The following is a 27,301-nucleotide window of genomic DNA, read 5'->3' as shown; positions in this document are numbered from 1 at the left end:
TTTGTGTGTGTGGTGTGTGTGGAGTTGTGTGTGTGGGGGTGTGGGGGTGTGTGGGTGTATGTGGGGGTGTGTGTGGGGGGGTGTGTGTGGTGTGTGTGGGGATGTATGTGGTGTGTGTGGGTGTGGTGTGTGTGGAGTTGTGTGTGTGGTGTGAGGGTGGGGTGGGGGTCAGTGGGGGACCGAGTGCGCTGCTGCTACCCACCCGGCGATCTGAGTTCGATTCCCGCTCACGGCCACCAACACCCATTGACGATTATCTGAACTGGCCGTGGGCCTCCGCTAGCAGCACTTGCCCCAACAGTCTGTTGAAGGCTGCACTGGGGTGGGGGGGTCTTTATCTTTGTTATGGGTCTCGATTGGCAAGAGTGGCACGGGCCTGTGTGTGTGTGAGAGAGCGTTATGGTGTGTGTGTGTGAGATTTGTGATTATAGCTTTGCACCTTGCACAAATGTCGATTAGCGCATTCACCGCTCCACCTTGCCTCCTCCGTCGGTCAGTTGTCTCACACTGTCCAGTCGAAGCCCGCGATCTTGGAATACAAGTTCGAAATCCTGACCGGGGTCCAGTTGGGCGCAGGGCCGGTTAGCGGGTGTACCCATGCCGGTGAAGGGGTTCCGCTCGCGCGCACACCGTGCGGAGTCGCGCTCCGGGTGATCCAGCTGTGCTTTCCGGCGCTGTGCATTCTGGGCCGCTGCAGGCTGCGGGGGAGGTGCCGTGCGCCAGGCGCCGCCGTGGCCTCCCGGCCGCGCCGCTCGCCTCGTCCACCTCGCTGGCGCGGCGACGAGAACCGTCCTGCTAAGGCCGCCGCCACCGCACGCCCGGGTAATGCCTCCCGTCGCTCGCCGGGGCGCTTTTGTTTTGTTGTTTCCATCAGGTAAAGGAAGCTCCCCCTGTCCCCCCCGTCCCCCCCCCCCCCAAGCTGAGGTGTGTACCTCTTCTTTCAGAAGTCGCAAACGATTGGCTCGACGAGGTGAGGTGGCTCGGCGGCGTCGTGTGGAAATCGATGGCAGCGGCCGAAATAGCTCTCACGGACGCGCAGAGATGTTCATTCCCCCCCCACCCCCCCCCCCCCCCCCGAAACGTAGAGGGGGAAAAACAACCTCGCGACCCTGGAGAAAAATCCACGCAACCACGGGGAGAACGACACAAAAATTCCATCCATGCAGGCATCAGGGTCGGGATGTAACCCCACGAGCTGCTGCGTCACCGGGCCAGGGAGAGAACACCTCGCCACTGGGCACCCCTCCGCATCAAATGAGTACCAGGTGTAGCGGTGTGTCGTTAACATCGCCCCTGCGTAGACAACGGAGGCCGGGCGTGGTACCGGCCCCACCCGCCCCCTCGTGGATGATGCTCGCTAACAGCACTTGCCCCTACAGTCTGTTAAGGCTATATGGGGGATCTTTGTCTTTGGGTCGGGTTCCGTAAGATTCAGAGACCGGTTTGGATGTTGAGTGTCTCGCCAGCAGCCAGGCTTGCTTGAACCAATACTCGTGAACTCCTGCATCTCCTCTTCTCCACCCCACCAATCTCCCTCTCTCTCTCTCTCATCCATCCTCCACTCTCTGAACTCCATCTCTCCCTATCTCTCCCTCTTTCTCAACTCTCCACTGTGCCATTTCTCCCCCCCGCCCCCCTCTCTCCCTCTTCTCAAGTCTGAGCTCTCCTCAACACCATCCACTATCCCTCTCCCTGTCTCATCTCTCATAACTCTACTCTCCACTGCACCATCTCTCCCCCCCTCTCTTCCCCCTCTCTGCTCTCTCTCCTCATCTCTCCCCGCTCTCCCCCTATCTCTCCCCATCTCTTCCCATCTCTCCCCCCTCTCTGCTCTCTCTCCTCATCTCTCCCCCTATCTCTCCCCCACCTCTTCCCGATCCCTCCCCGCTCTCTCACCCCATCGTTCCCCCCATCTCTCCCCGCGCTCCCCCCGGCCTCGCTCCCCCCCTTCTCTGCCTCTCTCTCCCCTTCTCTCCTCTCTCCTCTCCCCCACGCTCCCACCCCCCTTCCCCCCCCCCCCCACCGCACGCTCTCTCTCTCTCTACCACAGCACCTGAGTCTCGGCGGCTCCCTGGCCTGGCAGCGAGCGAAGCCCCGGGCCCCGTCGGCTCTGCGAGAAGACGCCGCCGGATCCCCCACCGCGACCCCCCCTCCCCGCCCTCCGCCCTCGCGACCTCCCCGCGACCCCCGACGAGGGACGATGACGACTGCACCGGAGCGACCGCGGCGGCGGCCGGGGATGGGGACGCCGACGGCCGGAGGTCCCGCCCGCAGCGGTGGCACGAGGTGCGGGTGGAGATGTCCGAGCTGCCCGGCATCTACGCGCGGCTGTCCAAGATCCGGCTGACCAGTGAGTGTGGACGGGGAGGCGGGGGTCAGCTGGGTCGGGGCGGAGTCGGGGCGGAATAATTCTTCGCAGTTCCGGCGAAATCGCCCCGACGGAGCTGGCGGCCGTGACCGTCCGGCGAAACGTCACGTTTATTTTTATTATTTTATTATTATTATTTTTTTTTTTGCACTCTGGCGCGGAAGTGGTTCACGAGGTTCGCGCGCTTTGTTTAGGCGCCAAAACCTTCGCGGAAGTGGCTGCGTCGGGCGGTGGCGGTGCCGGGATTGGTCCTCGTAGCAAAAGCCGCGGCAAATGCTACGGCGGCCCGCACGTTCGAGGGCCCCGCGCCAAACGCTTTGAAGCTATCGATTCCGGTTCGGTGATCCTGCACTTGCTCTCTTGCTGTAGTGCTATACCGCCCTTTTATGAACGGCCGGGGTGTTTAAAGGTTTAGCGATTTGTCGTATTGTCCCGGCTGTATGGCAAAATGAAAAAATACAATTACTCGTCAAAAAAATAATCGTTTAAATATTTATTAAGGGCCCCTTTATACCATTTGCTACAGGCCCCGCACTAGCTTCATCCGGCACTGGAAGGTGGTGGCGGGTTCAGTGACACATTCACGGGGGGGTTGGATGGGCCAGATTGTGGGGGAGCTGGTGCCGGGCTTGCTCACTCGGCACGGACCCCCGCTAGCACCGGCAGATGTCACGTGCGTAGGCGCGACGTCACGCTGGTCGCTGTCCGCTGCGATCTCGGCCCCCCGCCTGCCCCCGTGCGTGGTTTTGACGACGCGGGTGAGGAGGCGGGGAGAGGGGGGGGGGGGAGGGAGGGGAGGGGGGGGGGGGGGGGGGGAGAGGGGGGGGGGGGGGGGGGGGGGGGGGAGAGGGGGCGTCTCGCCTCCGTCGGCGTTGACGCGTCCGCTAACCGCGGGCCCGTCCTGTTTCCGCCGCTGATCGCTCGCTGGGCCACACCCCCCCCCCCCGCCCCGCCCCAGCCCTCGTGGTCATCACCGCCGCGGCCGGCTACGCGATGGCGCCGGTGACCTTCGACCCCGCCGTCCTGCTGTTGGCGTCGCTCGGCACCGGGCTGACGTCGTGCGCCGCCAACACCATCAACCAGGTGGGAGCGGCCCGTCGGCACGGGAGATGGCACGCTGGGAGGTTCCGTGGGGTTCCATCGCGGACCCTGACGATGCCTGCTGCTGTCAATTTTGTGTTTGTGCGTCTCCCTCTTTCTCTCTCTCACTCTCTCCCTCACTCTCTCCCCTGTGGTCACGTGGATTTTGGTGGTGGGCGGTGCCACGGTGGCTAGGAGATGTTAACTACCTCGCCTGGTTTACGGGAGGGCGGTGGGTTCGATCCCGACCCTGATGGCTGTATATTTGGAGATTGCGTGTTCTCCCCGTGGCCGCGTGGATTGTTTTTTTACCTCCGGGTCCTCCAGTTTTCCCCTCCGCATTTCTGGTGAACATGCGTTGAGACGATTTATTTCCACTTCGTTGAGCTATCATTTGTGATTGCCAGGTCGCTTCTGAAAGAAGGTTCTACGTAGCTCAGTGGGACCTTACCTGCCAATTTTTTTTTTATATATATACAGTAAAACCTTGGATTGCGAGCATAATTCCTTCCGGAAACGTGTTTGTAATCCAAAGCACTCGTATATCAAGGCGCTCGTACATCAGTTGTGATCACGTCACGCTCGGCAGTACCAAGCGTGTACACGTACTACTACTCGTATTGCAAGACCCTCGCTCGTTTATCAAATTAATGTTTACTTAACAAATGTTTGCTCGTCTTGCAAAACACTCGCAGACCAAGTTACTCGCAATCCAAGGTTTTACTTTGTATATAGTTCAGATAGGAGGGAGAGGAGGAGGTGGGAGGAGGTGGGAGGAGGTGGATGGAGGGAGGGGGAAATGACCAGGCCTTGGATGTCTGGGATGATGATGATGAGAGGGGAGAGGAGGAGAGAGCCATGCCTGCAGCTACAGATGCAGCTTCCTCCTCCTCCTCCTGCTGCTGCTACCCCTTCTGTATACAATCCACCTGCTACATCCATCCTCCCCCTGCCTCGCCCCGACACAATGTGCCGTGTCATTGTGACACACGCAGCTCGCCTGATCCCTCGCACCGCGCCAGGGAGGAGTAGAGCTGGTCGGGGCACTTCTGTGTGTATGCATGTTGAACTTATTTTGCACCGTACGTAGCCAACTGCTGATCGGAGGTGCAGGGTAGGGGTAGTAGACACAGACAGCGGTAGGGCATGTAGGGGATGCCATTGTATGATTAATAAATTGGCATCACAGATTTCTGAGATTGATGCAATCCTTGGAATTCACTCTGGGTGAGTTGTGGATAAAAGAAAAGCATATCAAGGTCGTTTTGTGGTATAATTAGAGGCAGCGTATGGAGTGTTATCTTGCTGAAATGTCTTCTTTGGTTCTTTCGGTAAAGTCACGTAGAATGAGAATAAAAGAATAAAAGAATAAAATAAGACGATAAAATTCTCACGACGTTTCGGCCACAACACAAGCGGCCTTCCTCAGGTGAACAAACAGAGTCTACCCAGGAGACAGAGCCCGAGTGGACCCCGTCATGCCAGGACTGAGTCTAGTAAGGCTGTGGTGGGCGGAGTTGGATTAGCATGTTACCAGTCCCCACCCGGGGCGGAGGAGGGAGGGGAGCTGGTGGAAACAAACACTAATTATTCCAAATTGGCGTCTCCAGTGGTAGTTGGCTACCACTGGAGATAGGGGGAGCCCATTTGGGGGTGCCATCAGTCTGTTTGTAGAAAGTTCCATTCCAGGTGAAGTATGTGTTGGTTAAGCAATGTCTCACAAGGGGGGGGGGGGGGGGGGTACCTCCGTATGTAGTCGTTGATGAACCAGGTCTTCAATGATAGCGATGGTGTCAGGTACCGGAACCCAATGGGCTCCCCCCTATCTCCAGTGGTAGCCAACTTGTTCATGGAAAAATTTGAAACTGACGCCATCCAGACTGCCACTCTACGCCCGACCTTATGGAAGAGGTACGTGGATGACACTTTTGTTATCTGGCCACATGGCTTACCTGCTCTAGACCAATTCCTCGACCACATCAACTCCATACACCCAGCCATCAGATTTACCATGGAGGTCGAAAAAGAAGGCAAACTACCCTTTTTGGATGTCTTAATTAAAAGGAGACCTGATGGTTCAATGAGCCACTCGGTCTACAGGAAAGTGACCCATACGGATGCTTTACTTGAAACCGGATTCCCACCACCATCCATCCCAGAAGAACTCCCTCATCAAGACTCTATACCACAGAGCGCAATGCATTTCCGACCAGGATCACATTGCCAGTGAACTCAAACACGTACACCAAGCTCTCAAGGCTAATGGTTACTCCGACTACACAATCTGCAAAGCCATCACTCCAGTTATGAAGAAGGACCCCCTTGAAGAGCCATTCAAAACCATCACCTTACCCTACATTGCGGGGGTCACAAAAAAGATCTCCAAAATCCTGAACAAACACAAGATCCAGGTCCGATTCAACACAGTACATAAAATCCGTGATCTGGTTCCATCTGTAAAGATGCTGTTCCAGACATACAGTACCCGGGTGTTTACAAACTAAAGTGCCTCTGTGGCAGCAGCTACATTGGAGAAACCAAACGACATAGCTCAGACCGCATCCGCGAACATAAAGCATACTTGAAACACGGTAGAACGAACTCCTTTGCCGTGGCAGATCACTGTTATAATTCAGTGGGCTCACATGACATTAGCTTCTCCAAGACGGAGGTCCTTTGCAAGCCAACCGGCTACCATGAGAGATGTATTCATGAGGCCATCCACATATACAAGCACAGAGACAATTTCAACCGAGAAGATGGATTCTGGCTTAGTAACCATTGGAAAGATGTTTTAAACCATTTCGGTTCTTAAATTAATTGTATTTCACGGTGACCTTCAGACCGCAGCCCTTTTTCGCTGGCATTGCCTCTTAATACCTTTCACACCATGGTTATTGTTATGGTTTGTAACATGGAGCATAACAATTAATAGAATAACATTGTAATGTGTAACTTTACTCATAAGGCAAGATATAGCATCGTAATTGCATAGTGAATATACATTGGTGTGGTATATAGTTGGCTTCATAGAATAAGACGTAGTATAATGTTACAATGTCTAATATATTTTTTATAGTCTAAAGTATAGGGTAGTACATAAAGTAACGCATTGTCTAATTCAAAGGTGAATTTGTCTACGTTGTAACATGCAGTCATGTCATGGTGCAGCTCGGTACACGGCGGTGCACCTTGGCTGCGGCAGTTGGTTTGGAACAATTCGTGTTTGTTCCCACCAGCCCTTGGCTGCGGCAGTTGGTTTGGAACGATTAGTGTTTGTTCCCACCAGCCCTTGGCTGCGGCAGTTGGTTTGGAACAATTAGTGTTTGTTCCCAGCAGCCCTTGGCTGCGGCAGCTGGTTTGGAGCAATTAGTGTTTGTTCCCAGCAGCCCTTGGCTGCGGCAGTTGGTTTGGAACAATTCGTGTTTGTTCCCACCAGCCCTTGGCTGTGGCAGTTGGTTTGGAACAATTAGTGTTTGTTCCCAGCAGCCCTTGGCTGCGGCAGTTGGTTTGGAGTAATTAGTGTTTGTTCCCAGCAGCCCTTGGCTGCGGCAGTTGGTTTGGAACAATTAGTGTTTGTTCCCAGCAGCCCTTGGCTGCGGCAGTTTGTTTGGAACGATTCGTGTTTGTTCCCAGCAGCCCTTGGCTGCGGCAGTTGGTTTGGAACAATTAGTGTTTGTTTCCACCAGTCCCCCTCCTCCTCCCGCCCCGGGTGGGGGATGGTAACATGCTAATCCAACTCCGCCCACCACAGCCTTACTAAGACTCAGTCCTGGCATGACGGGGTCCACTCGGGCTCTGTCTCCTGGATAGACTCTGTTTGTTCACCTGAGGAAGGCCGCTTGTGTTGTGGCCGAAACGTCGCGAGAATTTTATTGTCTTATTTTATTGTTGTATTCTCATTCTACGTGACTTTACCGAAAGGACCGAAGAAGGTGAATCCTTGCAGTCACGAAAGCTTTAAATCGAAATTGTTGAAATGTGTTATATTAATGAATGTGTAAGTATGTTTCATTGCTTATGGACTGCGGTGAATAATTGAATAATTTAACATATTTGACTATTCTTTTGCCCGTCCAAGGACGGGTGTATTTCAGTAAATCTGAAACTTGCAAGCGAAAAGCACAGAGACCGCGACGTGAATGTATTCGTTGCATCAATGCGTGTGCAGTTTGCAAGGGCGCGGTGACACCGACCTATTTCATTTTAAAGTTATAATCCCTTGTTCATCACGACGTCCTTTTTACTTTGATGCCTCAACAGCGTTACGGAGATCACGTGATGACGTGAGGGTTCTGCCTTTGGTAGTGAGGGTTGTGAGTTGACGCCGAGGAGGGGGGGAGGAGGCGCCTCGCCCCCCACCCATGTGGAGTGACGTCACCTGCTCATGATTATTAATGAGGGGGGCTGGCCGACGTGGAGTGACGTCATGCGTGGGACACACAGACATTTTTGGCTCATTATAGTCGCAAATTGCTGATTTTATTAATAAAAACAATAATTGCTTCTGAGTTGGGATATTTACGGACAAGGCCGGAGAGAAAGAGAGAGAGAGAGTGAGAGAGAGGATTGCAGGCCAGGAGAGGGAGAGACACACACACACAGAGCCAACAATTCTACATTTGAAGCTTTCGTGACTGCAAGGATCCATACTCTTTGGTTCTATTCGGTAAAGCCACGTAGCTAAAAAAGAGAGAGAGCCAACAGCTGGATAGCACCACCTCACTGCCATCTGCAAGTCGTCAAAGCAACAGAATATTGGGCGAATGCCCCACCGGGGGGGGGAGGTGTGGTGGTGGTGGTGGTGGGGGGGGGGGTGGAGCGGGGGGTGGAGCGGGGGGGAGCAGGGGGAGGGGATGAGGGGGGGGGGGCGATCGTATGGAAGCCGGGAAGAGAGTGACACTGGGCGTGATGTTGCCCGTGCCGCGATTGTGAGGTCGCAGTGCGTGACCCCGTGCGTAACCGCGGTGACGAGCGGGGGGGGGGGGTGGGGGGGTCAGGGGGTACGACGCTGTGATGGCGGGGGGGGGGGGGAGGCGCAGGGCAATGCGGGGAGCGGTGCGCAGCGGTGAGGGCGCTGCGCTGTAACCTGGCGGCCCGGGCGTTTGATTCCCGCTCGCCGGGACCTGGGAGAGATTTATTTAAAAAAAAAAAGGGAGGGAGGGAGGGCAGGGAGGGGAGGACGTTATAAAGTAACCGCGGTGTTAATTGACGCACGCACGTACGTACACACACACTTACGTACGCGCGCACACACATGCATGTACACACACACACATGCATGTACGCACGCACACGCATGTACACGCGTACATGTACACTCGCTCATACACGCGCGCGCGCACGCACGCGTGAAATAAATAAATGAAACAGAATTGGTGAAGAGAAATGTGGACCCCCCGCCCGCCCCCCGCCCCCCACCCCCGCCCTGCCCCTCCCAAAGAAAATAAAAAAATAAACCCTCAGCCCAATTTCGTCTCATCCGCCTGGCAAGAAAGACGTCGTGAAGAATGGGGTCATCCTGATGGGTGGCCCCCCCCCCCACTGCCCTTATTCCCCACCCCCCTGATCTGTGTTCCCCCTAATCTCACCCCCCCCCCCCCACCACCACCACTGCTCCCATACCCCCCCCAACCACCACCACCACCACAACCCCCACGCTCCATCCGTAACAAACGCAGCGATGCTAAGAGCACCCCCCCCCACGCCCCCTCCCCCCCCGCCCCCCTCCCCCACAATCCACCCAGTAGGCTCCGTCCGCCCCAACTCACAGCCCCCACCTCCCCCGAGCAGCACCTTGGTAATGGGGACGTGGGGACAAGGGGGGGGGGTGTGTGTGGGGAGGCAGCGGTGGGGCTGGCTGGCCGTGCGTTGCGAGCGATTCCTCTTAAGCGGCGCTCGGCTCCGCTCTTCGCTTGTTAGGCGCCCCCCGATTAAAACGCACGGCCGGGCACATGGCGCGTAAGATCCATTCGGACGAGCGGCGGCGGCGGCAGGCAGCGCCGGTGGTAGGAGAAGCCGCAGCAGTCGCAGCAGCAGCAGCAGCAGCAGTCGTAGGAGCAGTAGCAGCAGTAGCAGCAGCAGTAGTGGTAGGAGCAGTAGCAGCAGTAGTGGTAGTGGCAGCGGTAGGTGCAGTAGCAGAAGCAGCAGCAGTAGTGGTAGGAGCAGTAGCAGCAGTAGTGGTAGTGGCAGCGGTAGGTGCAGTAGCAGAAGCAGCAGCAGTAGTGGTAGGAGCAGTAGCAGCAGTAGTGGTAGTGGCAGCGGTAGGTGCAGTAGCAGAAGCAGCAGCAGTAGTGGTAGGAGCAGTAGCAGCAGTAGTGGTAGTGGCAGCGGTAGGTGCAGTAGCAGAAGCAGCAGCAGTAGTGGTAGGAGCAGTAGCAGCAGTAGTGGTAGTGGCAGCGGTAGGTGCAGTAGCAGCAGCAGTAGTGGTAGGAGCAGTAGCAGCAGTAGTGGTAGTGGCAGCGGTAGGTGCAGTAGCAGAAGCAGCAGCAGTAGTGGTAGGAGCAGTAGCAGCAGTAGTGGTAGTGGCAGCGGTAGGTGCAGTAGCAGAAGCAGCAGCAGTAGTGGTAGGAGCAGTAGCAGCAGTAGTGGTAGTGGCAGCGGTAGGTGCAGTAGCAGAAGCAGCAGCAGTAGTGGTAGGAGCAGTAGCAGCAGTAGTGGTAGTGGCAGCGGTAGGTGCAGTAGCAGAAGCAGCAGCAGTAGTGGTAGGAGCAGTAGCAGCAGTAGTGGTAGTGGCAGCGGTAGGTGCAGTAGCAGAAGCAGCAGCAGTAGTGGTCGGAGCAGTAGCAGCAGTAGTGGTAGTGGCAGCGGTAGGTGCAGTAGCAGAAGCAGCAGCAGTAGTGGTAGGAGCAGTAGCAGCAGTAGTGGTAGTGGCAGCGGTAGGTGCAGTAGCAGAAGCAGCAGCAGTAGTGGTAGGAGCAGTAGCAGCAGTAGTGGTAGTGGCAGCGGTAGGTGCAGTAGCAGAAGCAGCAGCAGTAGTGGTAGGAGCAGTAGCAGCAGTAGTGGTAGTGGCAGCGGTAGGTGCAGTAGCAGAAGCAGCAGCAGTAGTGGTAGGAGCAGTAGCAGCAGTAGTGGTAGTGGCAGCGGTAGGTGCAGTAGCAGAAGCAGCAGCAGTAGTGGTAGGAGCAGTAGCAGCAGTAGTGGTAGTGGCAGCGGTAGGTGCAGTAGCAGCAGTAGCAGCAGCAGTAGTGGTAGGAGCAGTAGCAGCAGTAGTGGTAGTGGCAGCGGTAGGTGCAGTAGCAGAAGCAGCAGCAGTAGTGGTAGGAGCAGTAGCAGCAGTAGTGGTAGTGGCAGCGGTAGGTGCAGTAGCAGAAGCAGCAGCAGTAGTGGTAGGAGCAGTAGCAGCAGTAGTGGTAGTGGCAGCGGTAGGTGCAGTAGCAGAAGCAGCAGCAGTAGTGGTAGGAGCAGTAGCAGCAGTAGTGGTAGTGGCAGCGGTAGGTGCAGTAGCAGAAGCAGCAGCAGTAGTGGTAGGAGCAGTAGCAGCAGTAGCAGCAGCAGTAGTGGTCGGAGCAGTTGCAGCAGTAGCAGCAGCAGTGGTAGGAGCAGTAGCAGCAGTAGCGCTAGTGGTAGCAAGGAGTAGCATCGGCAGGTAGTGGTCGCAATCGTAGTAGCAGTAGCAGCAGGACCAGTAGTAGTGGTAGTAGCAGTAGTCGCAGCAGTAGCGGAAGCAGTAGCGGCAGCGGCGGCAGCAGCAGCAGTAGAATCAAGAATCTTTATTTAGACTGCGGGAGGAATCCGATGAGCCGTGAAGCTCTTTGTCGCAGACGTGCAGTCGGGGGCGCGTCGGCAAGTTACGGCGGCGAACGACACAAAAATGACGGTCGGAGTGCAAGGATTGAGAAAGGGTGGATGAGGAAGCCTCCGATGAAAAGTACGAATCCTAAAAGCGCGGACAGTCCGGCCCGTTCTTTCAACGCCAAATGCCAGCTAGGGCAGGGCAACGCGAGCAATATCCAAAATCCCCGACGCGCTTCCGCGGCCGTCTGGAACGCTCCTCCTTCCGATGTTCAAGAAAGCCAGCTACTGGGAGCTATGCAACTGTTAAATCGCCGTCTAGATTGACAAACTCATTACCAAGCTCCTGCCACGACTGCTGCTACTGCTGTGACTTCCTACCAATACTGCTGCTGCTACTGCTCCTACCACTACTGCTATCACTTCTGCTGTTACTGCTACTACTGCTTCCTACCAATACTGCTACTGCTCCTACCAATACTGCTATCACTTCTGCTGTTACTGCTACTACTGCTTCCTACCAATACTGCTGCTGCTACTGCTCCTACCAATACTGCTATCACTACTGCTGCTACTGCTATGACTGTTCCTATCAATACTGTTGCTCCTACTACTGCTTCTTACCAATACTGCTACCACTACTGCTGCTACTGCTGTGACTGTTCCTACCAATACTGCTGCTGCTACTGCTTCCTACCAATACTGCTACCACTACTGCTGCTACTGCTGTGACTGTTCCTACCAATACTGCTGCTGCTACTGCTTCCTACCAATACTGCTACCACTACTGCTGCTACTGCTGTGACTGTTCCTACCAATACTGCTGCTGCTACTGTTCCTACCACTACTGCTACTACTGCTTCCTACCAATACTGCTGCTGCTCCTACCAATACTGCTATCACTACTGCTGCTACTGCTATGACTGTTCCTACCAATACTGCTGCTGCTACTGTTCCTACCAATACTGCTGCTGCTACTACTGCTTCCTACCAATACTGCTGCTGCTACTGCTCCTACCACTACTGCTATCACTACTGCTGCTACTGCTATGACTGTTCCTATCAATACTGTTGCTCCTACTACTGCTTCTTACCAATACTGCTACCACTCCTGCTGCTACTGCTATGACTTCCTACCAATACTGCTGCTGCTACTGCTCCTACCACTTCTGCTACCACTACTGCTGCTACTGCTATGACTGTTCCTACCAATACTGCTGCTGCTTCCTACCACTACTGCTACCACTACTGCTGCTACCAATACTGCTGCAACTACCGCTACTGCTGTGACTGCTCCTACCACTACTGCTGCTACTGCTCCTACCAATACTGCTGCTGCTACTGCTCCTACCACTAATGCTACCACTACTGTTGCTACTGTTCCTCCCACTACCACTACTGCTGCTACTGCTTCCGACCACTACTGCTGCCACTACTGCTGTGACTGCTCCTACCACTACTGCTGCTACTACCACTACTGCTGCTACTGCTCCTACCAATACTGCTGCTACTGCTTCCGACCACTACTGCTGCCACTACTGCTGTGACTGCTCCTACAACAACGTATGTTGTCCTTAGGCAGCACGTCTTCTTGGCGCGGATGGCTACGCACGGTGCAAAATGAGTTCAACATGCACACAGACGAATAATGGCGAGTGTGTGTGTGTGTTCACAAAGGCTGCACGCTTGTGTGTGCATATAAATCCATAATTGTGCCCCACAAAGACAAAGATCCCCCGTGTAGCCTTAACAGACTGTTGGGGCAAGTGCCGGTAGCGAGTTGCGCCTGTGAAGGCCGGCACGGCACACGAGGGGGTGGGTGGCCAGCACCACTCCCGGCCGCCTTTGTCTCCACAGTGGCGATGTTTACTACACACCGCACCAGGTACTCATTTGAGGCTGAGTCAACCTAGGGGAGGACGAAAACCGGTTCAGACAATCTTCACCGGTGTTTGCCGTGAGCGGGAATCGAACCCGGGTCGCCGGGTTCGTAGCGCAGCGCGCTAACCGCTACACGCACGCACAACAACAACAACCGCCATTCGCCACTAAGTGGCGGTGACGTCACCACGACGCTTGTGCCAGGCTATGTGCACGTTGAGGCCACGTGAAGTTTTTGATTTAAAGCTTTCGTGACTGCAGTAATTCATATTCTTAGTTTTTTCGGTAAAGTCACGTTGAAGAGAAACAACAAAATAACAAAATATATATAAAACAATAAAAAATTCTCACGACGTTTCGACCATAACTCAAACGGTCATCATCAGGTGTGTCGGTTTGCATAAATTTATTTTGAAAACGGCATATTTATTTATATATATAAAAATAACGTTTGCGTCACGCGCAACGATGGCAGTTTGCCAGGACTAGTCCATCTATTTTTTGAAAAGAGGAGGGGGGAGACGAAATTTGTTTTTATGTATGCTGTCTGAAAGGCACTGTAAGCGTGAACAATCAATCAAGAACTGAAATGATTTATCAAATCTTTCCAATGATTGCTAAGATAGAATCCATCTTCTCGGTTGAAATTGTCTCTGTGTTTGTATATGTGGATAGCCTCATGAACGAATCTCTCATGGAAGCCAGATGGCTTACAAAGAACCTCCGTCTTGGAAAAGTCAATGGCATGTGAGCCTACTGAATTAGAACAATGATCTGCTACGGCCGAGGTGTTGGTCCTACCGTGTTTAAGGTCTGCTTTATGTTCACGAATGCGGTCCGAGATATGGCGTTTGGTTTCTCCAATGTAACTACTACCACAGAGGCAACTTAGTTTGTAGACACCAGGGTATTGTATGTCCGGAATCACATCTTTTACAGACGGAACCAGATCACGGATTTTATGTAATGTGTTGAAACGGACCTGGATCTTGTGTTTATTCAAGATTTTGGAGATCTTTTTTGTGATCCCAGCAATGTAGGGTAAAGTGATGGTTTTGAAAGGCTCCTCAAGAGGGTTCTTCTTCATGGTTTGAGTGATAGCTTTGCGGATTGTATAGTCGGAGTAACCATTAGCCCTAAGAGCTTGGTGTACGTGCTTGAGTTCACTGCTTATGTGTTCCTGGTCGGATATGCATTGGGCTCTATGATACAGAGTCTTGATGAGAGAATTCTTCTGTGATGGATGGTGGTGGGAATCCGGTTTCAGATAAGCATCCGTATGGGTAGCTTTCCTGTAGACAGAGTGGCTCATTGAACCATCAGGTCTCTTTTTAATTAGGACATCCAAAAAAGGTATCTTGCCATCTATTTCGACTTCCATGGTAAATCTGATGGCTGGGTGTATGGAATTGATGTGGTCGAAGAATTTGTCTAGAGCAGGCCGGCCATGTGGCCAGATGACAAAAGTGTCATCCACGTACCTCTTCCATAAGGTTGGGCGCAGAGTGGCAGTCTGGATGGCGTCAGTCTCAAATTTCTCCATGAAAATGTTAGCTATAACTGGAGAAAGGGGGGAGCCCATTGGGGTGCCCTCAGTTTGTTTGTAGAAAGTTCCATTCCAAGTGAAGTATGTATTGGTTAAACAGTGTCTCACCAGGGGGGGTACCTCAGTGTTTAGTCCTTGATGAACCAAGTCTTCAATGATTGCAATGGTGTCAGGTACAGGAACCTTGGTGAATAAGGAAACTACATCAAAACTGACAAGCAGGTCGTCTGGGGACAGGGAAATACCCTTGATTGTTGATACCAGGTGAGTAGAATTTTGTACCGTAGAGGTGGTCTTTCCAGTGAAAGGACGCAGGATTTCAGACAAAAAACGAGCTAGTTTGTAGGTGGGGGAGCTGATAGTAGAGACTATGGGACGAAGAGGTGTATCAACTTTATGTATTTTTGGTAAGCCGTATAATCTTGGTGGCCTGGCAGCAGAAGGTTTCAACGAAAACTGTTTAGATTGATCAATTAATGCGGTTGAATCAGAAATTATTTTGTTGGTTTGTGTGACGAGGCTGTTGGTGGGATCTCTTTTTATTTTTGTATAACTACCATCGTCGAGTAATTCTTTAATTTTGTTGTTGTATTCTATTTTATCCATGATAACAGTAGCATTGCCTTTGTCAGCTGAGAGAACTACAATATCATTCCTCTTTTTTAATTTATATAATTCAAAACGCTCATCTTTGCTGAGGTTGCTAGCTGGCATCTTAGCGTTTTTGAGGGTTGCAGCGATTTCAGATCTTGCTACATCTGCAGCGATGTGACCCAGGCCCCTGAGAGCAACGTCTACTTGGGCAATTATATCATTAACTGGTATGTGTTTAGGTGTGACTGCAAAGTTTAGACCTTTAGCTAAAACGGATTTCAGACCATCGGAAATAGAACTGTTACTGCGATTAATTACGACTTTATTAACGTCTAACTTTTTGATGTGTGGGTCCGGTCTTTTGTTTAAGAGGAGGTTAAATTTGGAAATCAGGTTTTCCTTACATTTGGTCGACATAGTAGCAGCTGAAGAGGCAGTCATATTGTCTACATGTTCCCAATCCGATGTGGACATTATTGCCGTCAATGATAAGTGTGATTTGTAGAGTGTCTTGTCTAACTGATCTAGTTCTGTGCGTATAAGTCTGATTTTTTCTGAGATAAGAGCTAAGCTAGTTTTGAAAAGAATTCGTTTCGCATTTGAAGAAGTTACAGTAGCAGAGGTGAGTGTAAATGCGATTGGTATTACCCCAGAGTCGCGGCATCTCTTCAGGAAGGTGAGAGACTCGATCAGCTGAGCTTTCTTATCCCGGAGTTTGTTGAAAGATCTTAAAGTTATGTGAAAACCCTCCCCGTAGAGGCGATTAAATTTTGATTTAAAGCTTTCGTGACTGCAGTAATTCATATTCTTAGTTTTTTCGGTAAAGTCACGTTGAAGAGAAACAACAAAATAACAAAATATATATAAAACAATAAAAAATTCTCACGACGTTTCGACCATAACTCAAACGGTCATCATCAGGTGTGTCGGTTTGCATAAATTTATTTTGAAAACGGCATATTTATTTATATATATAAAAATAACGTTTGCGTCACGCGCAACGATGGCAGTTTGCCAGGACTAGTCCATCTATTTTTTGAAAAGAGGAGGGGGGAGACGAAATTTGTTTTTATGTATGCTGTCTGAAAGGCACTGTAAGCGTGAACAATCAATCAAGAACTGAAATGATTTATCAAATCTTTCCAATGATTGCTAAGATAGAATCCATCTTCTCGGTTGAAATTGTCTCTGTGTTTGTATATGTGGATAGCCTCATGAACGAATCTCTCATGGAAGCCAGATGGCTTACAAAGAACCTCCGTCTTGGAAAAGTCAATGGCATGTGAGCCTACTGAATTAGAACAATGATCTGCTACGGCCGAGGTGTTGGTCCTACCGTGTTTAAGGTCTGCTTTATGTTCACGAATGCGGTCCGAGATATGGCGTTTGGTTTCTCCAATGTAACTACTACCACAGAGGCAACTTAGTTTGTAGACACCAGGGTATTGTATGTCCGGAATCACATCTTTTACAGACGGAACCAGATCACGGATTTTATGTAATGTGTTGAAACGGACCTGGATCTTGTGTTTATTCAAGATTTTGGAGATCTTTTTTGTGATCCCAGCAATGTAGGGTAAAGTGATGGTTTTGAAAGGCTCCTCAAGAGGGTTCTTCTTCATGGTTTGAGTGATAGCTTTGCGGATTGTATAGTCGGAGTAACCATTAGCCCTAAGAGCTTGGTGTACGTGCTTGAGTTCACTGCTTATGTGTTCCTGGTCGGATATGCATTGGGCTCTATGATACAGAGTCTTGATGAGAGAATTCTTCTGTGATGGATGGTGGTGGGAATCCGGTTTCAGATAAGCATCCGTATGGGTAGCTTTCCTGTAGACAGAGTGGCTCATTGAACCATCAGGTCTCTTTTTAATTAGGACATCCAAAAAAGGTATCTTGCCATCTATTTCGACTTCCATGGTAAATCTGATGGCTGGGTGTATGGAATTGATGTGGTCGAAGAATTTGTCTAGAGCAGGCCGGCCATGTGGCCAGATGACAAAAGTGTCATCCACGTACCTCTTCCATAAGGTTGGGCGCAGAGTGGCAGTCTGGATGGCGTCAGTCTCAAATTTCTCCATGAAAATGTTAGCTATAACTGGAGAAAGGGGGGAGCCCATTGGGGTGCCCTCAGTTTGTTTGTAGAAAGTTCCATTCCAAGTGAAGTATGTATTGGTTAAACAGTGTCTCACCAGGGGGGGTACCTCAGTGTTTAGTCCTTGATGAACCAAGTCTTCAATGATTGCAATGGTGTCAGGTACAGGAACCTTGGTGAATAAGGAAACTACATCAAAACTGACAAGCAGGTCGTCTGGGGACAGGGAAATACCCTTGATTGTTGATACCAGGTGAGTAGAATTTTGTACCGTAGAGGTGGTCTTTCCAGTGAAAGGACGCAGGATTTCAGACAAAAAACGAGCTAGTTTGTAGGTGGGGGAGCTGATAGTAGAGACTATGGGACGAAGAGGTGTATCAACTTTATGTATTTTTGGTAAGCCGTATAATCTTGGTGGCCTGGCAGCAGAAGGTTTCAACGAAAACTGTTTAGATTGATCAATTAATGCGGTTGAATCAGAAATTATTTTGTTGGTTTGTGTGACGAGGCTGTTGGTGGGATCTCTTTTTATTTTTGTATAACTACCATCGTCGAGTAATTCTTTAATTTTGTTGTTGTATTCTATTTTATCCATGATAACAGTAGCATTGCCTTTGTCAGCTGAGAGAACTACAATATCATTCCTCTTTTTTAATTTATATAATTCAAAACGCTCATCTTTGCTGAGGTTGCTAGCTGGCATCTTAGCGTTTTTGAGGGTTGCAGCGATTTCAGATCTTGCTACGTCTGGAGCGATGTGACCCAGGCCCCTGAGAGCAACGTCTACTTGGGCAATTATATCATTAACTGGTATGTGTTTAGGTGTGACTGCAAAGTTTAGACCTTTAGCTAAAACGGATTTCAGACCATCGGAAATAGAACTGTTACTGCGATTAATTACGACTTTATTAACGTCTAACTTTTTGATGTGTGGGTCCGGTCTTTTGTTTAAGAGGAGGTTAAATTTGGAAATCAGGTTTTCCTTACATTTGGTCGACATAGTAGCAGCTGAAGAGGCAGTCATATTGTCTACATGTTCCCAATCCGATGTGGACATTATTGCCGTCAATGATAAGTGTGATTTGTAGAGTGTCTTGTCTAACTGATCTAGTTCTGTGCGTATAAGTCTGATTTTTTCTGAGATAAGAGCTAAGCTAGTTTTGAAAAGAATTCGTTTCGCATTTGAAGAAGTTACAGTAGCAGAGGTGAGTGTAAATGCGATTGGTATTACCCCAGAGTCGCGGCATCTCTTCAGGAAGGTGAGAGACTCGATCAGCTGAGCTTTCTTATCCCGGAGTTTGTTGAAAGATCTTAAAGTTATGTGAAAACCCTCCCCGTAGAGGCGATTAAATTTTGATTTAAAGCTTTCGTGACTGCAGTAATTCATATTCTTAGTTTTTTCGGTAAAGTCACGTTGAAGAGAAACAACAAAATAACAAAATATATATAAAACAATAAAAAATTCTCACGACGTTTCGACCATAACTCAAACGGTCATCATCAGGTGTGTCGGTTTGCATAAATTTATTTTGAAAACGGCATATTTATTTATATATATAAAAATAACGTTTGCGTCACGCGCAACGATGGCAGTTTGCCAGGACTAGTCCATCTATTTTTTGAAAAGAGGAGGGGGGAGACGAAATTTGTTTTTATGTATGCTGTCTGAAAGGCACTGTAAGCGTGAACAATCAATCAAGAACTGAAATGATTTATCAAATCTTTCCAATGATTGCTAAGATAGAATCCATCTTCTCGGTTGAAATTGTCTCTGTGTTTGTATATGTGGATAGCCTCATGAACGAATCTCTCATGGAAGCCAGATGGCTTACAAAGAACCTCCGTCTTGGAAAAGTCAATGGCATGTGAGCCTACTGAATTAGAACAATGATCTGCTACGGCCGAGGTGTTGGTCCTACCGTGTTTAAGGTCTGCTTTATGTTCACGAATGCGGTCCGAGATATGGCGTTTGGTTTCTCCAATGTAACTACTACCACAGAGGCAACTTAGTTTGTAGACACCAGGGTATTGTATGTCCGGAATCACATCTTTTACAGACGGAACCAGATCACGGATTTTATGTAATGTGTTGAAACGGACCTGGATCTTGTGTTTATTCAAGATTTTGGAGATCTTTTTTGTGATCCCAGCAATGTAGGGTAAAGTGATGGTTTTGAAAGGCTCCTCAAGAGGGTTCTTCTTCATGGTTTGAGTGATAGCTTTGCGGATTGTATAGTCGGAGTAACCATTAGCCCTAAGAGCTTGGTGTACGTGCTTGAGTTCACTGCTTATGTGTTCCTGGTCGGATATGCATTGGGCTCTATGATACAGAGTCTTGATGAGAGAATTCTTCTGTGATGGATGGTGGTGGGAATCCGGTTTCAGATAAGCATCCGTATGGGTAGCTTTCCTGTAGACAGAGTGGCTCATTGAACCATCAGGTCTCTTTTTAATTAGGACATCCAAAAAAGGTATCTTGCCATCTATTTCGACTTCCATGGTAAATCTGATGGCTGGGTGTATGGAATTGATGTGGTCGAAGAATTTGTCTAGAGCAGGCCGGCCATGTGGCCAGATGACAAAAGTGTCATCCACGTACCTCTTCCATAAGGTTGGGCGCAGAGTGGCAGTCTGGATGGCGTCAGTCTCAAATTTCTCCATGAAAATGTTAGCTATAACTGGAGAAAGGGGGGAGCCCATTGGGGTGCCCTCAGTTTGTTTGTAGAAAGTTCCATTCCAAGTGAAGTATGTATTGGTTAAACAGTGTCTCACCAGGGGGGGTACCTCAGTGTTTAGTCCTTGATGAACCAAGTCTTCAATGATTGCAATGGTGTCAGGTACAGGAACCTTGGTGAATAAGGAAACTACATCAAAACTGACAAGCAGGTCGTCTGGGGACAGGGAAATACCCTTGATTGTTGATACCAGGTGAGTAGAATTTTGTACCGTAGAGGTGGTCTTTCCAGTGAAAGGACGCAGGATTTCAGACAAAAAACGAGCTAGTTTGTAGGTGGGGGAGCTGATAGTAGAGACTATGGGACGAAGAGGTGTATCAACTTTATGTATTTTTGGTAAGCCGTATAATCTTGGTGGCCTGGCAGCAGAAGGTTTCAACGAAAACTGTTTAGATTGATCAATTAATGCGGTTGAATCAGAAATTATTTTGTTGGTTTGTGTGACGAGGCTGTTGGTGGGATCTCTTTTTATTTTTGTATAACTACCATCGTCGAGTAATTCTTTAATTTTGTTGTTGTATTCTATTTTATCCATGATAACAGTAGCATTGCCTTTGTCAGCTGAGAGAACTACAATATCATTCCTCTTTTTTAATTTATATAATTCAAAACGCTCATCTTTGCTGAGGTTGCTAGCTGGCATCTTAGCGTTTTTGAGGGTTGCAGCGATTTCAGATCTTGCTACGTCTGCAGCGATGTGACCCAGGCCCCTGAGAGCAACGTCTACTTGGGCAATTATATCATTAACTGGTATGTGTTTAGGTGTGACTGCAAAGTTTAGACCTTTAGCTAAAACGGATTTCAGACCATCGGAAATAGAACTGTTACTGCGATTAATTACGACTTTATTAACGTCTAACTTTTTGATGTGTGGGTCCGGTCTTTTGTTTAAGAGGAGGTTAAATTTGGAAATCAGGTTTTCCTTACATTTGGTCGACATAGTAGCAGCTGAAGAGGCAGTCATATTGTCTACATGTTCCCAATCCGATGTGGACATTATTGCCGTCAATGATAAGTGTGATTTGTAGAGTGTCTTGTCTAACTGATCTAGTTTTGTGCGTATAAGTCTGATTTTTTCTGAGATAAGAGCTAAGCTAGTTTTGAAAAGAATTCGTTTCGCATTTGAAGAAGTTACAGTAGCAGAGGTGAGTGTAAATGCGATTGGTATTACCCCAGAGTCGCGGCATCTCTTCAGGAAGGTGAGAGACTCGATCAGCTGAGCTTTCTTATCCCGGAGTTTGTTGAAAGATCTTAAAGTTATGTGAAAACCCTCCCCGTAGAGGCGATTAAATTTTGATTTAAAGCTTTCGTGACTGCAGTAATTCATATTCTTAGTTTTTTCGGTAAAGTCACGTTGAAGAGAAACAACAAAATAACAAAATATATATAAAACAATAAAAAATTCTCACGACGTTTCGACCATAACTCAAACGGTCATCATCAGGTGTGTCGGTTTGCATAAATTTATTTTGAAAACGGCATATTTATTTATATATATAAAAATAACGTTTGCGTCACGCGCAACGATGGCAGTTTGCCAGGACTAGTCCATCTATTTTTTGAAAAGAGGAGGGGGGAGACGAAATTTGTTTTTATGTATGCTGTCTGAAAGGCACTGTAAGCGTGAACAATCAATCAAGAACTGAAATGATTTATCAAATCTTTCCAATGATTGCTAAGATAGAATCCATCTTCTCGGTTGAAATTGTCTCTGTGTTTGTATATGTGGATAGCCTCATGAACGAATCTCTCATGGAAGCCAGATGGCTTACAAAGAACCTCCGTCTTGGAAAAGTCAATGGCATGTGAGCCTACTGAATTAGAACAATGATCTGCTACGGCCGAGGTGTTGGTCCTACCGTGTTTAAGGTCTGCTTTATGTTCACGAATGCGGTCCGAGATATGGCGTTTGGTTTCTCCAATGTAACTACTACCACAGAGGCAACTTAGTTTGTAGACACCAGGGTATTGTATGTCCGGAATCACATCTTTTACAGACGGAACCAGATCACGGATTTTATGTAATGTGTTGAAACGGACCTGGATCTTGTGTTTATTCAAGATTTTGGAGATCTTTTTTGTGATCCCAGCAATGTAGGGTAAAGTGATGGTTTTGAAAGGCTCCTCAAGAGGGTTCTTCTTCATGGTTTGAGTGATAGCTTTGCGGATTGTATAGTCGGAGTAACCATTAGCCCTAAGAGCTTGGTGTACGTGCTTGAGTTCACTGCTTATGTGTTCCTGGTCGGATATGCATTGGGCTCTATGATACAGAGTCTTGATGAGAGAATTCTTCTGTGATGGATGGTGGTGGGAATCCGGTTTCAGATAAGCATCCGTATGGGTAGCTTTCCTGTAGACAGAGTGGCTCATTGAACCATCAGGTCTCTTTTTAATTAGGACATCCAAAAAAGGTATCTTGCCATCTATTTCGACTTCCATGGTAAATCTGATGGCTGGGTGTATGGAATTGATGTGGTCGAAGAATTTGTCTAGAGCAGGCCGGCCATGTGGCCAGATGACAAAAGTGTCATCCACGTACCTCTTCCATAAGGTTGGGCGCAGAGTGGCAGTCTGGATGGCGTCAGTCTCAAATTTCTCCATGAAAATGTTAGCTATAACTGGAGAAAGGGGGGAGCCCATTGGGGTGCCCTCAGTTTGTTTGTAGAAAGTTCCATTCCAAGTGAAGTATGTATTGGTTAAACAGTGTCTCACCAGGGGGGGTACCTCAGTGTTTAGTCCTTGATGAACCAAGTCTTCAATGATTGCAATGGTGTCAGGTACAGGAACCTTGGTGAATAAGGAAACTACATCAAAACTGACAAGCAGGTCGTCTGGGGACAGGGAAATACCCTTGATTGTTGATACCAGGTGAGTAGAATTTTGTACCGTAGAGGTGGTCTTTCCAGTGAAAGGACGCAGGATTTCAGACAAAAAACGAGCTAGTTTGTAGGTGGGGGAGCTGATAGTAGAGACTATGGGACGAAGAGGTGTATCAACTTTATGTATTTTTGGTAAGCCGTATAATCTTGGTGGCCTGGCAGCAGAAGGTTTCAACGAAAACTGTTTAGATTGATCAATTAATGCGGTTGAATCAGAAATTATTTTGTTGGTTTGTGTGACGAGGCTGTTGGTGGGATCTCTTTTTATTTTTGTATAACTACCATCGTCGAGTAATTCTTTAATTTTGTTGTTGTATTCTATTTTATCCATGATAACAGTAGCATTGCCTTTGTCAGCTGAGAGAACTACAATATCATTCCTCTTTTTTAATTTATATAATTCAAAACGCTCATCTTTGCTGAGGTTGCTAGCTGGCATCTTAGCGTTTTTGAGGGTTGCAGCGATTTCAGATCTTGCTACGTCTGCAGCGATGTGACCCAGGCCCCTGAGAGCAACGTCTACTTGGGCAATTATATCATTAACTGGTATGTGTTTAGGTGTGACTGCAAAGTTTAGACCTTTAGCTAAAACGGATTTCAGACCATCGGAAATAGAACTGTTACTGCGATTAATTACGACTTTATTAACGTCTAACTTTTTGATGTGTGGGTCCGGTCTTTTGTTTAAGAGGAGGTTAAATTTGGAAATCAGGTTTTCCTTACATTTGGTCGACATAGTAGCAGCTGAAGAGGCAGTCATATTGTCTACATGTTCCCAATCCGATGTGGACATTATTGCCGTCAATGATAAGTGTGATTTGTAGAGTGTCTTGTCTAACTGATCTAGTTCTGTGCGTATAAGTCTGATTTTTTCTGAGATAAGAGCTAAGCTAGTTTTGAAAAGAATTCGTTTCGCATTTGAAGAAGTTACAGTAGCAGAGGTGAGTGTAAATGCGATTGGTATTACCCCAGAGTCGCGGCATCTCTTCAGGAAGGTGAGAGACTCGATCAGCTGAGCTTTCTTATCCCGGAGTTTGTTGAAAGATCTTAAAGTTATGTGAAAACCCTCCCCGTAGAGGCGATTAAATTTTGATTTAAAGCTTTCGTGACTGCAGTAATTCATATTCTTAGTTTTTTCGGTAAAGTCACGTTGAAGAGAAACAACAAAATAACAAAATATATATAAAACAATAAAAAATTCTCACGACGTTTCGACCATAACTCAAACGGTCATCATCAGGTGTGTCGGTTTGCATAAATTTATTTTGAAAACGGCATATTTATTTATATATATAAAAATAACGTTTGCGTCACGCGCAACGATGGCAGTTTGCCAGGACTAGTCCATCTATTTTTTGAAAAGAGGAGGGGGGAGACGAAATTTGTTTTTATGTATGCTGTCTGAAAGGCACTGTAAGCGTGAACAATCAATCAAGAACTGAAATGATTTATCAAATCTTTCCAATGATTGCTAAGATAGAATCCATCTTCTCGGTTGAAATTGTCTCTGTGTTTGTATATGTGGATAGCCTCATGAACGAATCTCTCATGGAAGCCAGATGGCTTACAAAGAACCTCCGTCTTGGAAAAGTCAATGGCATGTGAGCCTACTGAATTAGAACAATGATCTGCTACGGCCGAGGTGTTGGTCCTACCGTGTTTAAGGTCTGCTTTATGTTCACGAATGCGGTCCGAGATATGGCGTTTGGTTTCTCCAATGTAACTACTACCACAGAGGCAACTTAGTTTGTAGACACCAGGGTATTGTATGTCCGGAATCACATCTTTTACAGACGGAACCAGATCACGGATTTTATGTAATGTGTTGAAACGGACCTGGATCTTGTGTTTATTCAAGATTTTGGAGATCTTTTTTGTGATCCCAGCAATGTAGGGTAAAGTGATGGTTTTGAAAGGCTCCTCAAGAGGGTTCTTCTTCATGGTTTGAGTGATAGCTTTGCGGATTGTATAGTCGGAGTAACCATTAGCCCTAAGAGCTTGGTGTACGTGCTTGAGTTCACTGCTTATGTGTTCCTGGTCGGATATGCATTGGGCTCTATGATACAGAGTCTTGATGAGAGAATTCTTCTGTGATGGATGGTGGTGGGAATCCGGTTTCAGATAAGCATCCGTATGGGTAGCTTTCCTGTAGACAGAGTGGCTCATTGAACCATCAGGTCTCTTTTTAATTAGGACATCCAAAAAAGGTATCTTGCCATCTATTTCGACTTCCATGGTAAATCTGATGGCTGGGTGTATGGAATTGATGTGGTCGAAGAATTTGTCTAGAGCAGGCCGGCCATGTGGCCAGATGACAAAAGTGTCATCCACGTACCTCTTCCATAAGGTTGGGCGCAGAGTGGCAGTCTGGATGGCGTCAGTCTCAAATTTCTCCATGAAAATGTTAGCTATAACTGGAGAAAGGGGGGAGCCCATTGGGGTGCCCTCAGTTTGTTTGTAGAAAGTTCCATTCCAAGTGAAGTATGTATTGGTTAAACAGTGTCTCACCAGGGGGGGTACCTCAGTGTTTAGTCCTTGATGAACCAAGTCTTCAATGATTGCAATGGTGTCAGGTACAGGAACCTTGGTGAATAAGGAAACTACATCAAAACTGACAAGCAGGTCGTCTGGGGACAGGGAAATACCCTTGATTGTTGATACCAGGTGAGTAGAATTTTGTACCGTAGAGGTGGTCTTTCCAGTGAAAGGACGCAGGATTTCAGACAAAAAACGAGCTAGTTTGTAGGTGGGGGAGCTGATAGTAGAGACTATGGGACGAAGAGGTGTATCAACTTTATGTATTTTTGGTAAGCCGTATAATCTTGGTGGCCTGGCAGCAGAAGGTTTCAACGAAAACTGTTTAGATTGATCAATTAATGCGGTTGAATCAGAAATTATTTTGTTGGTTTGTGTGACGAGGCTGTTGGTGGGATCTCTTTTTATTTTTGTATAACTACCATCGTCGAGTAATTCTTTAATTTTGTTGTTGTATTCTATTTTATCCATGATAACAGTAGCATTGCCTTTGTCAGCTGAGAGAACTACAATATCATTCCTCTTTTTTAATTTATATAATTCAAAACGCTCATCTTTGCTGAGGTTGCTAGCTGGCATCTTAGCGTTTTTGAGGGTTGCAGCGATTTCAGATCTTGCTACGTCTGCAGCGATGTGACCCAGGCCCCTGAGAGCAACGTCTACTTGGGCAATTATATCATTAACTGGTATGTGTTTAGGTGTGACTGCAAAGTTTAGACCTTTAGCTAAAACGGATTTCAGACCATCGGAAATAGAACTGTTACTGCGATTAATTACGACTTTATTAACGTCTAACTTTTTGATGTGTGGGTCCGGTCTTTTGTTTAAGAGGAGGTTAAATTTGGAAATCAGGTTTTCCTTACATTTGGTCGACATAGTAGCAGCTGAAGAGGCAGTCATATTGTCTACATGTTCCCAATCCGATGTGGACATTATTGCCGTCAATGATAAGTGTGATTTGTAGAGTGTCTTGTCTAACTGATCTAGTTCTGTGCGTATAAGTCTGATTTTTTCTGAGATAAGAGCTAAGCTAGTTTTGAAAAGAATTCGTTTCGCATTTGAAGAAGTTACAGTAGCAGAGGTGAGTGTAAATGCGATTGGTATTACCCCAGAGTCGCGGCATCTCTTCAGGAAGGTGAGAGACTCGATCAGCTGAGCTTTCTTATCCCGGAGTTTGTTGAAAGATCTTAAAGTTATGTGAAAACCCTCCCCGTAGAGGCGATTAAATTTTGATTTAAAGCTTTCGTGACTGCAGTAATTCATATTCTTAGTTTTTTCGGTAAAGTCACGTTGAAGAGAAACAACAAAATAACAAAATATATATAAAACAATAAAAAATTCTCACGACGTTTCGACCATAACTCAAACGGTCATCATCAGGTGTGTCGGTTTGCATAAATTTATTTTGAAAACGGCATATTTATTTATATATATAAAAATAACGTTTGCGTCACGCGCAACGATGGCAGTTTGCCAGGACTAGTCCATCTATTTTTTGAAAAGAGGAGGGGGGAGACGAAATTTGTTTTTATGTATGCTGTCTGAAAGGCACTGTAAGCGTGAACAATCAATCAAGAACTGAAATGATTTATCAAATCTTTCCAATGATTGCTAAGATAGAATCCATCTTCTCGGTTGAAATTGTCTCTGTGTTTGTATATGTGGATAGCCTCATGAACGAATCTCTCATGGAAGCCAGATGGCTTACAAAGAACCTCCGTCTTGGAAAAGTCAATGGCATGTGAGCCTACTGAATTAGAACAATGATCTGCTACGGCCGAGGTGTTGGTCCTACCGTGTTTAAGGTCTGCTTTATGTTCACGAATGCGGTCCGAGATATGGCGTTTGGTTTCTCCA

General features: G+C 47.9%; 1 protein-coding gene across 1 annotated transcript in view; it reads left to right on the top strand.

Annotated features, from left to right (window-relative positions):
• COX10 (cytochrome c oxidase assembly factor heme A:farnesyltransferase COX10) overlaps nt 1-27,301 on the top strand; it is a 40,634-nt gene that overhangs the window by 3,006 nt on the left and 10,327 nt on the right. Inside the window, exons 3-5 of the mRNA XM_032976073.2 lie at nt 698-822; nt 2,051-2,350; nt 3,327-3,451. Of these exons, the coding sequence (XP_032831964.2) occupies nt 698-822; nt 2,051-2,350; nt 3,327-3,451 (550 nt within the window). The remainder of the gene's footprint in view (nt 1-697; nt 823-2,050; nt 2,351-3,326; nt 3,452-27,301) is intronic.

This window comes from Petromyzon marinus, chromosome 58, assembly GCF_048934315.1.
Source record: "Petromyzon marinus isolate PM22_M1 ecotype Great Lakes invasive population chromosome 58, UKy_Petmar_22M1.pri1.0, whole genome shotgun sequence".
NCBI lineage: Eukaryota > Metazoa > Chordata > Hyperoartia > Petromyzontiformes > Petromyzontidae > Petromyzon > Petromyzon marinus.
The sequence above is the reverse complement of the archived record's forward strand: the minus strand, read 5'-3'. Positions and strand labels throughout refer to the sequence as shown.